The sequence below is a fragment of the Calonectris borealis genome, chromosome 2 (assembly GCF_964195595.1).
Source record: "Calonectris borealis chromosome 2, bCalBor7.hap1.2, whole genome shotgun sequence".
Classification (NCBI taxonomy): Eukaryota; Metazoa; Chordata; class Aves; order Procellariiformes; family Procellariidae; genus Calonectris; species Calonectris borealis.
In genome coordinates, this window is record NC_134313.1 from 13279884 (window position 1) to 13293345 (window position 13462).

A 13462-nucleotide genomic window follows, 5' to 3' on the forward strand; every position below is an offset into this window, starting at 1 on the left:
ATATCTTCTGCTACTTCAAGGTTTTTCAGGGAGGGAGACAGCATGTAATCACTGTGTAATTTTCTACATTGTTAGGGAGAGTATAAAAAAGGTCTTTAATGCCCATAGTGTCCTATTTATGCAGAATATTTGTTTGGACATAGTTATCTTTTCAGGGGTAGCAGAGAAATTATTCTATCATGTCTGCTGTCTATTCATCTCTTAATAATGCTTTGCTCAGCTTTCCCTTCCTGTGTGCATGTGACTGAGTGGGCTAACAGCCAAGTTTATATTTAGCACTGCACGAGTCAGCATTCTTTCATGCCTTAATTACTGTAGTAACAGGAAACCATTTGTGAGTTATAACAAATGATGCAGAATTTTTTCTTTGCTGTCAATTCGTGGGTTGTTTTTTCCCATCTGGAGTATTAAGGGAACCCAATTGAAGATCAGTGGACGTGATTTTTCAATTTTGTGTTTCACTGTATGTACTGAGGTTTTTGCAGTTTTTGTTAAAACCTCGAGAAAAACAGAGGAGGAACAAAGCGGGATGGGGATGTGCCTTATGAGCTTATTCTGTGAATGAACTCATACATCATAGTCAGAATTTACTCTTAAGGTTCCACCTCTAGATACTGAACAAAGCAGTAACACACATCTCGTTTCTAGGCTCCAATCGCGAATTTTGCAGATAAAGATTCTCTTATGAGCTCACATGTACAGGAGTACCTCTTTTTGATAGACACAACAATTGCTTTGATTTCTTGTTCTGTGCAAGTGAAGCCCTTGCTGTCTCCATGGTGTGTATCTGAATGATTTGCTGAAGTGACCTGGACAGGCTTTTTGGAGGAAACACTGATGCATTTGGGACAAAACCCAGATGAGACACTTAACTTTCAGATGAGACACTTAACCTTCAGAGCCTACAGTAAGGTTATAATGGATCTAGATTATTAATATCTTTCATATTCTTCCTCCTTACCTAGTTGATAGTCATTGTTAAATCATTAATCTTAACAATTTGGTCACTATTTAAAAATCTATAAAACACTGCTCATATTCTTGTCTTAGATTTAACAATACTCAGCTGTAGCATTTATCTTTCTAGGGTAGCCCTGGCCATAGTACCTGTTATCACTGTTATGTGTTTCCTGCCCCTGAGTGACAGTAACAGATATAGCTATAAAATTTTATGGCAGTGTTAGCTGCAATTTGAATAAAACATAATAATATGTGCCTTTAGGCTTGCAAGTTCCCTTGTATGCCAGTTCTTAAAAAATTGATAATTCAAAAACCGGTGATGACAACTTTCTGGTTTTTGGTTGTTTGGTTTTTTTTTTTTTACACCAACTGTCTGAATAAATGCATCCATTACCTGTTAGTCAGTTGGGGTTTTTGTCAGCTAAGAAGAATAATCTTAAAACTAAATTGCAAGTACTGTCTTGGTGTAAATTGGCTACAATTGGCAGGGTTAATTTAGCTTGCTGGATTTAGGCCAAGTTGTGGCTAATGGTATTATTTATGTGGACAGTTTTATATTCCCCCTCTGGGTTCTATCTAAGTTTAAAACAAAAGGAAAAAAAAAAGTAAATGTTTAGTTAGCAAAAAAGTGATACTGTAAATTCAAAAAAGATCAAGAAAAAATTTAAGGGGCAGTTAGATTTTTTTTTTTTCCCCTGCTCCCCAAGCTTTGCTAATTCAGGGCTCCTGACCTGTATTGCACTTGAACCTTGGTTTATAACTTCATTTATGGTAATGAATGTCAGTTAGAAAACAGCAGTATTCCTTACTCTGCCATTTCATTTTATTCCTTCTGTGATTAGATGAATTCTTACTTAGCACTATGGCACAGGACGAGCTGGTAAATGGCTGTTGTGAAATGCAATACTGGAGTACTTTAGGGTTTTTTCCCAGACATTTAAACTCTGAACTGTTGGATTCTGACTGAATTCAGTTCTTGAAAGGGCGTTTTGCAATTTGGATTTTTGTTTTCCCTCCCGTAAAACAAGCAAAGGGCATGTTCCCTTTGCTGTGCTCTCTGAAGATTTTTTCTTGTTTTTTTGCTAAGCCTTGAAAATTCACATAGAACAACTTCCTGTGAATAAATACATTTTGCTATCTAGAGTTTTAAAAAATTGCTTTAAAGAATTTTTTTTGGCTCTCCAAGAGATGTGTTCCTCTGGTGCCTTCATGTCTTGCAGAATTTTAAAGTTATGTTATGCTTTAAAGAAGTGGTATTGGAAGTGATTCTGTAAAAAGGTTACTTGCTTTCATGCAACAGTGGTTATTTAATTCTCTCTGATTTAATTCTTTTTTTTCCTCCCAATGTCCCAGCTTTAAACTAAGCCTTGGCCTCTGCAAGTAGAGCTGAGCTGGTCCAGCCCCCTTCCCCGTAGCAGGCAGTGCTCTGTACCTCACAGTGGCGGAGCGTACTTCAGCTGTCAGTTAAGTCGTCTTTGTGCTTAAAGGCTTGTTTTGGTGCTCCACAAAGGACAGCTTTTTCCTTGAGCCTGGTCCTGCAAGTACCGTGTAACAAGATCCTGAAGAACCTGGTCTGATTTGGCCCTGCTTTGAGCAGGGTGGGACTAGATGTCCTCTCCAGGCTAGAGATGGGTCCTGGCTCAGGCAGAGAGGATTGGAGCTTCCCTCTCCGGAGCGTGAGCAGGGTTGATCTGCACTTAGTTATCTGATCATCTTCTGTCAGATTTCTCTTATCCTGTCTCATTAATACATGTGATCCCAGATTTTTTTTCCCAGATCAATTTTTAGCTAAATGATGAGGGAAGCTGTATGTCAGGCACGCTTCCTTGATGAGCAAGACTCTCTTGTAAAAAAGAAGGTTCTTATGGATGTGGCAGGAAGACACTGTTACCTACACAAGAGTTCCCTATGGCTGGACTAGAACAGTCTGGTCTCCAGAGCATGGTGCCACCATGCTGTCCTTAGGAACCTCTCTTTTAATGTTTGACTGCCCTAGTGTTGTTGAAGCATCTTAGGTGCCCTGCTTCACAAAACGGGTATTTAGCAGGAATCCCTGTCATGGTTCCGGCAACTCAGCCCCACACAGCCACTCGCTCACTCCCCCCTGGTGGGATGGGGGAGAGAATCGGAAGGGTAAAAGTGAGAAAACTGATGGGCTGAGATGAAGACAGTTTAATAGGTAAAGCAAAAACTGTGCACACAAGGAAAGCAAAACAAGGAATTCATTCACTCCTTCCCATCGGCAGGCAGGTGTTCAGCCATCTCCAGGAAAGCAGGGCTCCATCATGCATAATGGTTACTTGGGAAGACAAACGCCATCGCTCCGAACGTCCCCCCCCTTCCTTCTTCTTCCCCCAGCTTTATGTGCTGAGCATGACGTCATATGGTATGGGATATCCCTTTGGTCAGCTGGGGTCAGGTGTCCCAGCTGTGTCCCCTCCCAGCTTCTTGTGCACCCCCAGCCTCCTCGCTGGTGGGGTGGGATGAGAAGCAGAAAAGGCCTTGGCTCTGTGTAAGCACTGCTCAGCAATAACGAAACCATCCCTGTGTTATCAACCCTGTTTCCAGCACAAATCCAAAACATAGCCCCATACCAGCTGCTGTGAAGAAAATTAACTCTACCCCAGCCCAAACCAGCACAATCCCACACCACCAAGACATGTTATGTCAATGATGAAGTAAGTTTTGCTTATATTTGATCCCTTGCTGTGTCCCTCTATCTTGCACTAACTCATCTCTCCTGTACCCCCAAAGTAGTGTCCCCCAGCCTCCCTCCTTTTAAAACCAATCCAAAATAGTCCTTGATTTATGCTCTAAAGGAGGAGGTTTATGTCCTTTTTAGTTAATGTGTCTTGAAACTCCCGTTATTCATAGATGTAAAAGATTTATTTTTTTCTCCTACCAAATGCTTGTCCTCAATTCCTTCTTTTGGTAATAAGCTTCTAAAATTGATTATGCACTGGTTTTTAGCTTTCTGGCTACACTGAATAGAGTGTATTTATGTAGACTGCCATGTGCTATCAAATTTAAACATCAGTTGTAGTTAAATCCACAAGGCTGGTGTTCTAGAGCTTTGTAGTATTGTGTGACAAACCGATTAGTCTTCTATCTAATGTGGTGGTATCCAAAATACTTCACTTGGGAATTATCTAAATTAACTAACTGGATATCATAATCGGGGCAAACTATGAAAAGATGTCTTCCTCAGACGTAAATAGAGTGTTTCCTGGAAGTTTATGTATGCCGTTACAGCATTTTATCATTAAATCCTTGTATATGGAGGACTAGACTTGAAGAATAGATGGTACTTCAGTGGGGATGGTTTCAGTGGCAGTGTCCCATGAAGCCAAGGAACCATGCTGGTTGGTGTGATAGCTTCCCAACAGAGCAGAACGCCGTGAGGGCAGCACTCTCTCAGTGACCTCCTGTGCTTGAATTTGTGATTTTGGGTTTTCATTCCCTCCCTGGCAGCCAGCAGGAGGGAGCAAGAGGAGGTTAGGAAAGCTTCATCAGGAATGTGATAGTGCTGGCTTAAGTTGCCTGGCCGCCCCCAGGGCATCTAAAGCTTTTGGAAACTGGGGCCTCAGTTAATCTCTTTGGCTCAAAGCGGCTCTGATTTTCCCCAGTGTTGTACGAATTTGCTGTCTCTGAGAAAAGCTGCTGAAAGGGCAGTACTGGTGTATACAGACAGCTCTCTCTTTTTTCCATGCTCTGTAAAAGCTTTGCTTAATCTTTGGGGGTGGAGGGAGACCACATGCAGACAAGCACAGGAGAGGTTTGTGTTGGGAAAATGGGTCCCGCCCTCAGTCCCATCTTTCCTGAACACATGCTGAAAATTTTGGTCTGACATTTTCTGGCTGTTGGGCACCAGTGACACCTGCTGCTTTGGAAGATTGGCTCTTGCAGGGCTCCCCTCTGTTTACCATGGGATGTTGTTTTGTTCCTGCACCAGCCTGAGGTTTGAATCTCTGAATTCCTTGGCATTTTCGGGGGGGGGGGGGGGAATCTTTATTTCTGTAGTATTTGGGCTGTACTTCTCCCACTTGGATGATGAGTACAACTGGTGATTGTAGAGCTTAGGTAGTTTATCTGTTGGGCAGAGGGAAGAAGCAGCTCTTCAATAACTGCTAAAGCTTGAAAGTTGTTATAGACCTTAAGTTAATGAAATTATTTTGGAAGTCAGTGTCCTGGTTGGCTGAATATTAGTGCTATGGTCTAACCTTCTCCCCTCCCCGCCCCCAGGTTAATTTAAGTTAATATTTTGGTTTCTCCTTTACAATAGCTTTGAATATAGGAGTGACTTGGATGCGGGGATACTCTAGTCTGCACAGTTCAGACATATGCTCAAATGATTCACAGCCTGTGTTTGTAGCGTTGTCTTTTCATGTACTTGGCTGCCCCAAGTAAAATTTGGATACTTCTTGTAGGCTCTTCTCATGTTTTACCATTTTTTACTTTTGCCCATGGAAGTTACCTAATCACAAGTATGGAAGCAATTTCTCAAAAGCTCAGGGTTCATAATACTGGAAGATATTGGGGCAACTTTTTTTTAAAAGGGGTCTTATGCTCAATATCAACATTTAAAAAAAAAAAAAAACCACAACGACCAAAACGACCGCCCCCCTCCCCCCCCCCAAACCCAAACCAATAAAAGCCTAAAAAAGTACCTTGTTTTCTTTCCCTTGCCCCTGTGAAATGGGTAGCTGTTGCTGCTGCATTCTGTGCATCACCTCTGATAGATTGCATTAGCTTCCTATAGAGTACTCTATCAGGTTCAGGAGTGACGTCCTTGCCCTTCCAAGCTCTTAATGGTTTGATGCCAGGATAGCTGAAACATGCACCAAATGACCAAACTTGATCTGCTGCTACTGAAATCAGTGGTCTTTAATGTCATAGTATTTTTCTTTTATTCTCACACTAGTTATTGAAAGATGCCTTCTGTCAGAACAGAAGTGGTAGGGGTTTTTTTGCAGACTGTCTCTGGAGGAAAGCAGCTTGTCTGATGCACGCACAGAGGACCTCTAAAAACAAATAATAAAACACAATTATCTTTAGATGTCCTGTTTTTTCTAATTTTGGTGTGTTTTTCTAATTTTCAGTAATAAATATGGCTATTGAGCTGCTTCTAATGTATGCTGTTACTTTGCATAATCACTATACTAGTTTAATCTTGTAATATCATTCTAAGGCTTTGTGGCTTTTAATATCATGTTATGTTTTGTAAAAATAATAAAAATGTAGATATGAAGCATTTTTCTTTTTTTAAAGCTGCTAAATAACATAACTGCTTTTTTGCCTGCTAGTAATTTGGTAAACACTTTGTAATATAATAAACTGGATTTGTGATGAACTAGCTAATTTTCTCCTTTCGTTTTGACTTCTCTAGAGAAGTTGGAGGTTGCACCACCATCTCCAGGACAACTGAAACATGGTAAAAGAAGAATGTTTGTTGAATGTGGTTCAGTACTTGTGCAGTCTGTCTTTGAATTGCTTCATCTTTCTCCTACAAGTGCTGGTCTGTCCTCATCCCTGTCGTATGGAGTAACAGAAAACCAAAGCAAGCACCAGCAGTCACCCTGCCTTCTTTATTTCGTAACACCTCAGCTGGAGAACATGCACTATTTAGTGAAAGTAGGACAGAAAGCCCAAATGAGACTATGCTGTTCAAAGCCAGCAGCAAACATTGTCTTTGTAAGCCAAGCAATGTTGATGCTGCAGTACCTTGTGGGAGTTTTTGGGTTTAAGCTTAAAACTATTGACTTGCTTCTGGTCGCATATATTTTAAGTGGACTGAGAAGTGGGATAAAATTGCAGAGAAATTGGAAATAGATTTGGTATTCTTTATAATACCATGGTCATTCAAATTCTGATTTTGCTTCCAAATCAGTGTATTTTTGTGTTGTTTTTTTTTTTTTTTAAATCTGTCAGTGAGCAAACGTATTTTGTTGAATATCTTCCTATTGTAGGTATCTACACTTATTTTTCTCTGTTTTTTTTTTTCCTTGGTCCCTGGGGTTCTGTTTACTCCATGGATTCCAAAATTCTGTCACCTTTGGTAAGAATTTGAGCTCCCTTTGTAGCTCCAGAATTTGGTGCACACATTTTGAAATTACTAGGCATATCTGTGTGCTTTTTTGTTATTTATGTTTTGGGGGTTTTTGTCTTGCGATGATTTAAAAAAAAAAAAATTGGAAAATTTCATACATTCTGTGCTTTAGTCTTTTAGCTGTGCATTCAAGAAGGTATGTGTGTTCTTACCTTACAAGTCCAAACATGTTCTAGTACCTGAGCATGAAAGGTCTCTTGAGTGTGGGCTTTGTTTTTTATATGGTCATGAATTCATGCTGTCTGTGAGAGTTAAACCCAAAAGGGACTCATACCAGTTTCTTTTCACATGACTGGGAGGTTCATGCGCTCTTCTTTCTTCCCTCTTCATATGTTTGCATCTCTAAGTTTATAAAATATAGAAATTATTGGTCACATCTGAAGTGGGGAAAAAACCCTAAATAGCTGATGCATTTTAAATGTTAAAAAAAAAGAAAAGTTCTAACTTTCTAAGTTGTATTCTATGCATGTAGCCTGTCCTCAGTTCTGTATTTAGTCTTACGATGCTAGCACCTTGAAACTCAACTGGAGGCAATGCTGTGCAAATTCAATCCCATCTCCATCAGAAGCTTACAAGCTAAAACTTGAGAGAGAACATGGAGCAGGAGAAAAAGGAATGATACAGTAGCACTGTGCTTGTTAGAAATTATTCAGACCAGCGTGTTCCAAGTTCATGCAATAGAAAATATTTTCAAATAGGGTTTACTTGGAGTTTCAGGAGTGAAAAGAAAAAATGCATGAAACAAAAGGTGGAACTTGATTTCTTAATGTATTGAGGAGCAGCTTCAAGTCTAACTTGTCCTCATCATAATGCCCAAACAAAATCAAGATACAGAAGTTTGGGTTTAATAGTGAGATAAGTAATGCTGTATTGACACACTAGTGAAAACCACCTTAGCATTTGCAGATTTAGCTGAAGGAGTTTTGATAAGTATTGCCTAGCTCCAGGCAGTACTCTTAAAATATAAATTTTTAGGAATGCGTGAAGAAGATGGAGCTCTTGCACAGGAATAGAGAGGGACTTGCAGAGGAAGGGGCTTTATTTCAAGCAAGAGAAGAATAAAGGGAGTCTGGTGAGACAGTTTGGCGATCTTCAGTGATGCTGCAACATCGGTTGGAAGGACTGTAAATAGTATCAAAGTTTGTGTAGTTTTAAATATTTCTCTTATGGAGCAGTAGGCATAAATGGCTTCCATCCGAAATTGTACAGGTATTTGCAAAGAGTAAGTTGGTTTAACTGGTTCTTTGCAAGCCATTAGTAACACTTATGTGTAGGAAAGGGTTTTACCAAACCTGCCAGAAATAAAAAGGTCACTAACAGAAGTAGTAGGAAGGGGATTTTGCATATGTTGTCTTTGTTTCTCTTAAAGGCAGTATTAGACTGACATTTCAGTAGTTCGTGTGAACTAGTGAACTCTCTTATAAATATTTATTTTCTCTTTGTTACTTATTTCTTGTAGTGTTCTTCCACAATGCATTACCTTTTGTAGGGTTTGGATTTTTGGATAACGCAATTATGATTGCTGCGGTAAGTTCATTATTTAATTCCTTGATCAAGTCAGTAAGATTCATATTGTTCGAGTACTAAATGAGTAAATGAGAGCTTCAGGAAGACTGTTCCCTCAGTATCAACTCACTAATTTCTGTTTTAATTTTTTCTTTTTTAAAGAAAATGTCCATGTTCTACTCAGCCTTTGCAGAACGCAGAGGAGTGCTGTTCTTTCTGAAGGGCAGTATTGTAACTAATTTTACTGAATTGAGAAGAGGCTTGGTTTTTTTTTCCTCTCCTAATTTGTGCTGTAAGACACATTTACGATCATGTAGTCGATACATTTTTTTTGTACCAACTGATGATAATGTGATTATAATGTGTTGATGAATAGGTCTTAAGGGTTTTTACTGATAGGTTCCTTTGTGATGCAGGCAATGTTAGTGCTGATGCTGATTTGTACTGATGTAGCCTGACATTTCTGAGTAACATTGTTGAGATATTTTCCTGTTCATTTGGAAGATGAAATGGGCTAGTGGAACAGGAAGATGGATAAAGGCCAAAGATACTGTTCCTTGTGTAGAATTATCATTGAGAGTGTGATCTTAACCATGGGATTAAGGTGGGAATTCAGGTGGGAAGGGACCTCAGGACCCCCCTAAGTCTCTAGTCTTGCTCCTGCTTGGGACCTTCTCAGGGTCTCTAGTCTAACCTCCTACTCAATGCAGGGTCAGCTCTAAGGTCAGATGAAGTTATTCATGGTTTTATCCTGTGGGCCTTGAGGAGATCCAAGGGCAGAGACTGCACAGTCTGTCTGGGCAACCTGTTCCAATGGTCGACTGTCCTCACAGTGGAAAACATTTTCCTATCTCTAACTGCAACATGTCTTGTTTTAATTCATGCACATTGTCTCTCATCTTTGGACCATGTACTGCTGTTTCATCGTGCAGTTCACTGTGATTTTGTTTCTTCAACTGAAAAAGTAAGGAGCTACAATACTGTGTTTTACTTGTTTGCTCAGTATTTGTAGAAGTTTGTGTTCAGAGCTGTGCATTCAGCTAAGAATTACAGCGGGGAAAATGGTATGCAGAGATAGGGATTACAGTTTTGTCCATTAGGTGGCCATTATGAAACAATACAAAATATTAAAAGAATATCAGAAGTAGGCTCTTGTCCTAGGGGGAAATACATATGCTACGAGGGTAGGAGCTGTGTAGATCTGGTAGAAGTAATGTCCATTTATCCTTTCAATCTTAACATAAACAAGCAGTAAGCAATACTTTTGCCAGTTGAATCAATATAATCTATTTTAACTCCAAATCCCTCAAATAATGGGAAAACTCTTATTTTTCAGGGAACCCAAATAGAGTTGTCAATTGGAGTTGTCCTAGGAATTTCAACTATGGCAGGCAAGTAATAAAAATGCAGTATGTGTAGACTAATATGGCATGTTCCTATATTTTAGGCTGAAAGTGGGCCACAGAGTTGGAAATGGCTCTTCCTTGGTCTTGCAGCTGCCTTTCCTAATAAAGAAACAACCTATGGTTGAAGCAAGGACATACTCCATTTGCAGAAATGGAATTTCAGTTCAAATAGCTTTTGAAATGCTTGTTATCAGTTTTAATCTAAAAGTTCAAATCCTGGGTCGCTTAGGGAAGTGTATTTGCATTTCTGTAATGGAACTGCTCTGTGATATTTATGTATGTGTATATATGTATTTGTAAGTTGCTGTTTGCTTGCAGTGCTAAGCAAAGATCAGTGTTGGTGTCTTTTTACTGTGTTGGCCAGTGTTCTTGGTGGCTTCTCTGCCTCCGTGCGATACCACGGGAAGGCTGAGCAGCCACCCTGCTCCTGCACTGGGCCAAAACTGATAAGCTCTGCTCCACAGCTCTGGTGACTCTGCAATGTCAGAGGAAAAAAACAAACTGCTCGTGGATCCACCAACTGCAGGTGCAGCATTGCTCGAAAGCACGCAAATAGCTCAAATGAAAATGTATATAGCAGAACAAGTTAATCATTTGGAAATTTGCAGCCCTCTGTTGCAATGCAAGACAGTCACAAGCAAGCTTATCTCAATAAGATCTGCTGTGAAATCATGTATTTTAAGCATATAACTTTATTCAATCATACATACAGTATTTACTCCTAAACTGACACAGTTTATGGATATGTTGAAATGTTTATCAAAGCTACATATGTGAGTAACAGCTCCTATTTCCAGTGCTCCTATGCCCCGTCAGGCACTGGAAGGCCTTGCTTGGTGTCCAGCGTTAGCTGTATGAAACTGGCAACCACGCATGGCCGTGTTTAACTCTGATCTGAAAAGTTGTTACATTGATTTCCAGGTGTCAGTGTTTTTGTATTTGTGAAGTTTTCTTCATGTAAGTTGAGAAAAATAGTTACACTTCCTATTATTGTTAGTCTGCTGCTGTTACTACAAACTGTAATAGGGCCAGAAGAAAAACTCTAAAATAAAAGAAACTTACTTCTAGTCTTTTATGCTATATATACTGAGAAGGGTCACTGGGGGGACGGGGAGGGGAGCTGGTTGGTTTTGTTTGTAATTAAAATAATACTTCACCTTCTTCTCCCCTTCTCTTTCCTGTTTCTCCCTCCAGCTGCAGCTTTGGGAAACCTTGTTTCAGATTTAGCTGGACTGGGGTATGTTTGAACTTGTATTAAGAATGTTTTTTTATTTCCTCTCGCAAACACTATTGGTGCTACTGAAGTAAAGCATATAAACTGCTGAAATTGCTTTATTTTTTTTCCTAGCTCTTGAATTTTGCTTCAGTAAACTGCATGACTGTAGAAATGTATTCTGTCCTTGCTAAGAAAAAGTTGGAATATTAGGTGGTTCTTGTCGAGGTTAAAACTGCAGTGCCATAGTTCTGAAACTCTCCTGCTATTACGGTATTATATATTTTAAGTGATAAAAGTGGGATTGGTGTTTAACCTGATTCAGTGTAGTCTGTAGGTAATGCTTACTTTTAAGGAAGTATTAGAATTTTTTCTCCAAAAAGTGCGTTCATTAAAATACAAAATGGAAAAATACTTTTTTTTAATGATATAATATATTGCTGTGATAGAATATACCTCCTCAGATTGTTATGCCTAGATCTGAAGACATTGCCTTCTCCTCAGATAAAACAATTATATATATCTGGAATGTCTTCAGATCTAGGCATACCTATTTCTGATCTAAACAGATGCAGCTGACTTTTTTATTTTTTAAAGGAAATTTCTCAGTAACTGCTGAAAGTAAAGCTGTCGTGCCTATTTTTCCCACTTTCGCTCTAACTTTTCTTCTGCAAATTACAAGGCTTATTACTAACTTATGCGCATCTGTGTGTGTGTAACCTTTTCTCCAGTAAAGGTTACTTACAAGCTCTGCAAAAGTACAGTAACATTCACACCAGTTGTGTCTTAATGCACAAAGTTTTTCTGGAAATATTGCATATTAAATCAGTGAGAAAATTAGTTAACTAACATTGCAAAATGTGACCATCAGAAGTCTGAACACTTTCTCGTATTTACCTCTCGATGGCTTTATGAGTGTGCTGAAGGAAAAGCTATTCATTTTAAGTTCAGTGCTTCAAATATTTCGAAATCCTCACTAAAGATACTGCTAGATCCAAAATTGTTTGTTCTTGTTTTCTTGTTCTTCCAGTCTTGCAGGTTATGTAGAAGCTTTAGCTTCACGACTGGGTCTGTCAATCCCTGATCTGACACCCAAACAAGCTGATATGTGGCAAACGCGTCTCAGTGCACACTTGGTGAGTATCCTGTAGGTAGGCGCTGTTTGCGTAGAGCTTTTTTTTGTTTAAACTAATATGTGATAAATCCTTTTTGTCACTTTTGCCATTAAATACTTAACAACCATCAACATTTTGCACATTTCCTGGAAGATTTAGTTGTGAGCCTATGTCAGGGAGCATCATGAGACTGGATTGTTTCGTGCTTGGGTGATTTTGTTGTATGCAACAAGCCACGAGAGACTAGTAACATGGATAGTATCTGCAATGACTTCATGTATGCTATGCAGATACTTGGATTGAGCTCTGGCTATTGTGATAAGATAGTTTATTTGAAAGTTATGACCCCTTAGTAGTTTACTCCTATACATTCTTTGTCAAGTCCTTCCTATTCATATACCTGTGCTAGTATGTATTCACTTCTAATGTTCTATAATTAGCTTGGATATGAAATTAACTTTCCCCTGGGTAAACTTTTAGCATTTGAGTAATATTCACTGCCTGGGTTTACAGTTACGGGACACTCATCCCGCAGATTCATTTTTAGGATGATTACTTAATTAACATTTAAACATTTGAAGCAGTCCCACTTCAGCGATGAGAGCCTTAGTTTATTTTGATTAAAGAAACAGATTATAAGAAACGGAGTAATGAAACAGATATTTCTTTCACTTTGCCAGAATGAACCTTCATGTGGGAAAAATATCTTTCCAGATTTAAGGGAAGAGAAATGAACACTTGCTGGGGGGAAAAAGTCTGCTTTTAGCAGTGATAGATCAAAGCATTGAGCGGGGAAGAATTGGCATGTGGTCAGTGGGCTGGCCTCTAGTCTGTCCAACATAAGAGTTTTCTCAGTGGAAGCTGAGTCTGTGGCAAAAATCTGTCATTGCACTGCAATTCATTCACAGCACTTTTCTGATAAAAGACTTCTGAGCATCTTAGCCTGTGTGCTAGCATTTTTTCTTTTTTACCCGCTGTCTCGAGTTTCTCAAAATACTGCTGGTGATGTGGTTTGGATGTTGCCTTTCTTTCTTCTCCTCTCCTGTTGACTTTTTTACATCTAGGTCAATTGTGAAATGTTTTCCAATCTTCTTTTTTTGTCTTCACGTTGTGCCTTCGCAAATTGTCATTTTTCCAAGGAATTCCTCGTTCCTGA

General features: G+C 39.3%; 1 protein-coding gene across 14 annotated transcripts in view; it reads left to right on the forward strand.

Moving 5' to 3' along the window:
• TMEM65 (transmembrane protein 65) overlaps nt 1-13462 on the forward strand; it is a 73341-nt gene that overhangs the window by 17226 nt on the left and 42653 nt on the right. For 5 of the 14 annotated variants that reach the window (XM_075141188.1, XM_075141189.1, XM_075141190.1 and 2 more), the window contains 5 exons: nt 6347-6391; nt 8526-8593; nt 9909-9963; nt 11173-11215; nt 12222-12327. In XM_075141188.1, the coding sequence (XP_074997289.1) occupies nt 6347-6391; nt 8526-8593; nt 9909-9963; nt 11173-11215; nt 12222-12327 (317 nt within the window). Of the gene's footprint in view, nt 1-6346; nt 6392-8525; nt 8594-9504; nt 9537-9908; nt 9964-11172; nt 11216-12221; nt 12328-13462 lie in introns of those variants that run through there. The other 9 variants (XR_012672260.1, XR_012672261.1, XR_012672259.1 and 6 more) reach the window with 7 other exon arrangements.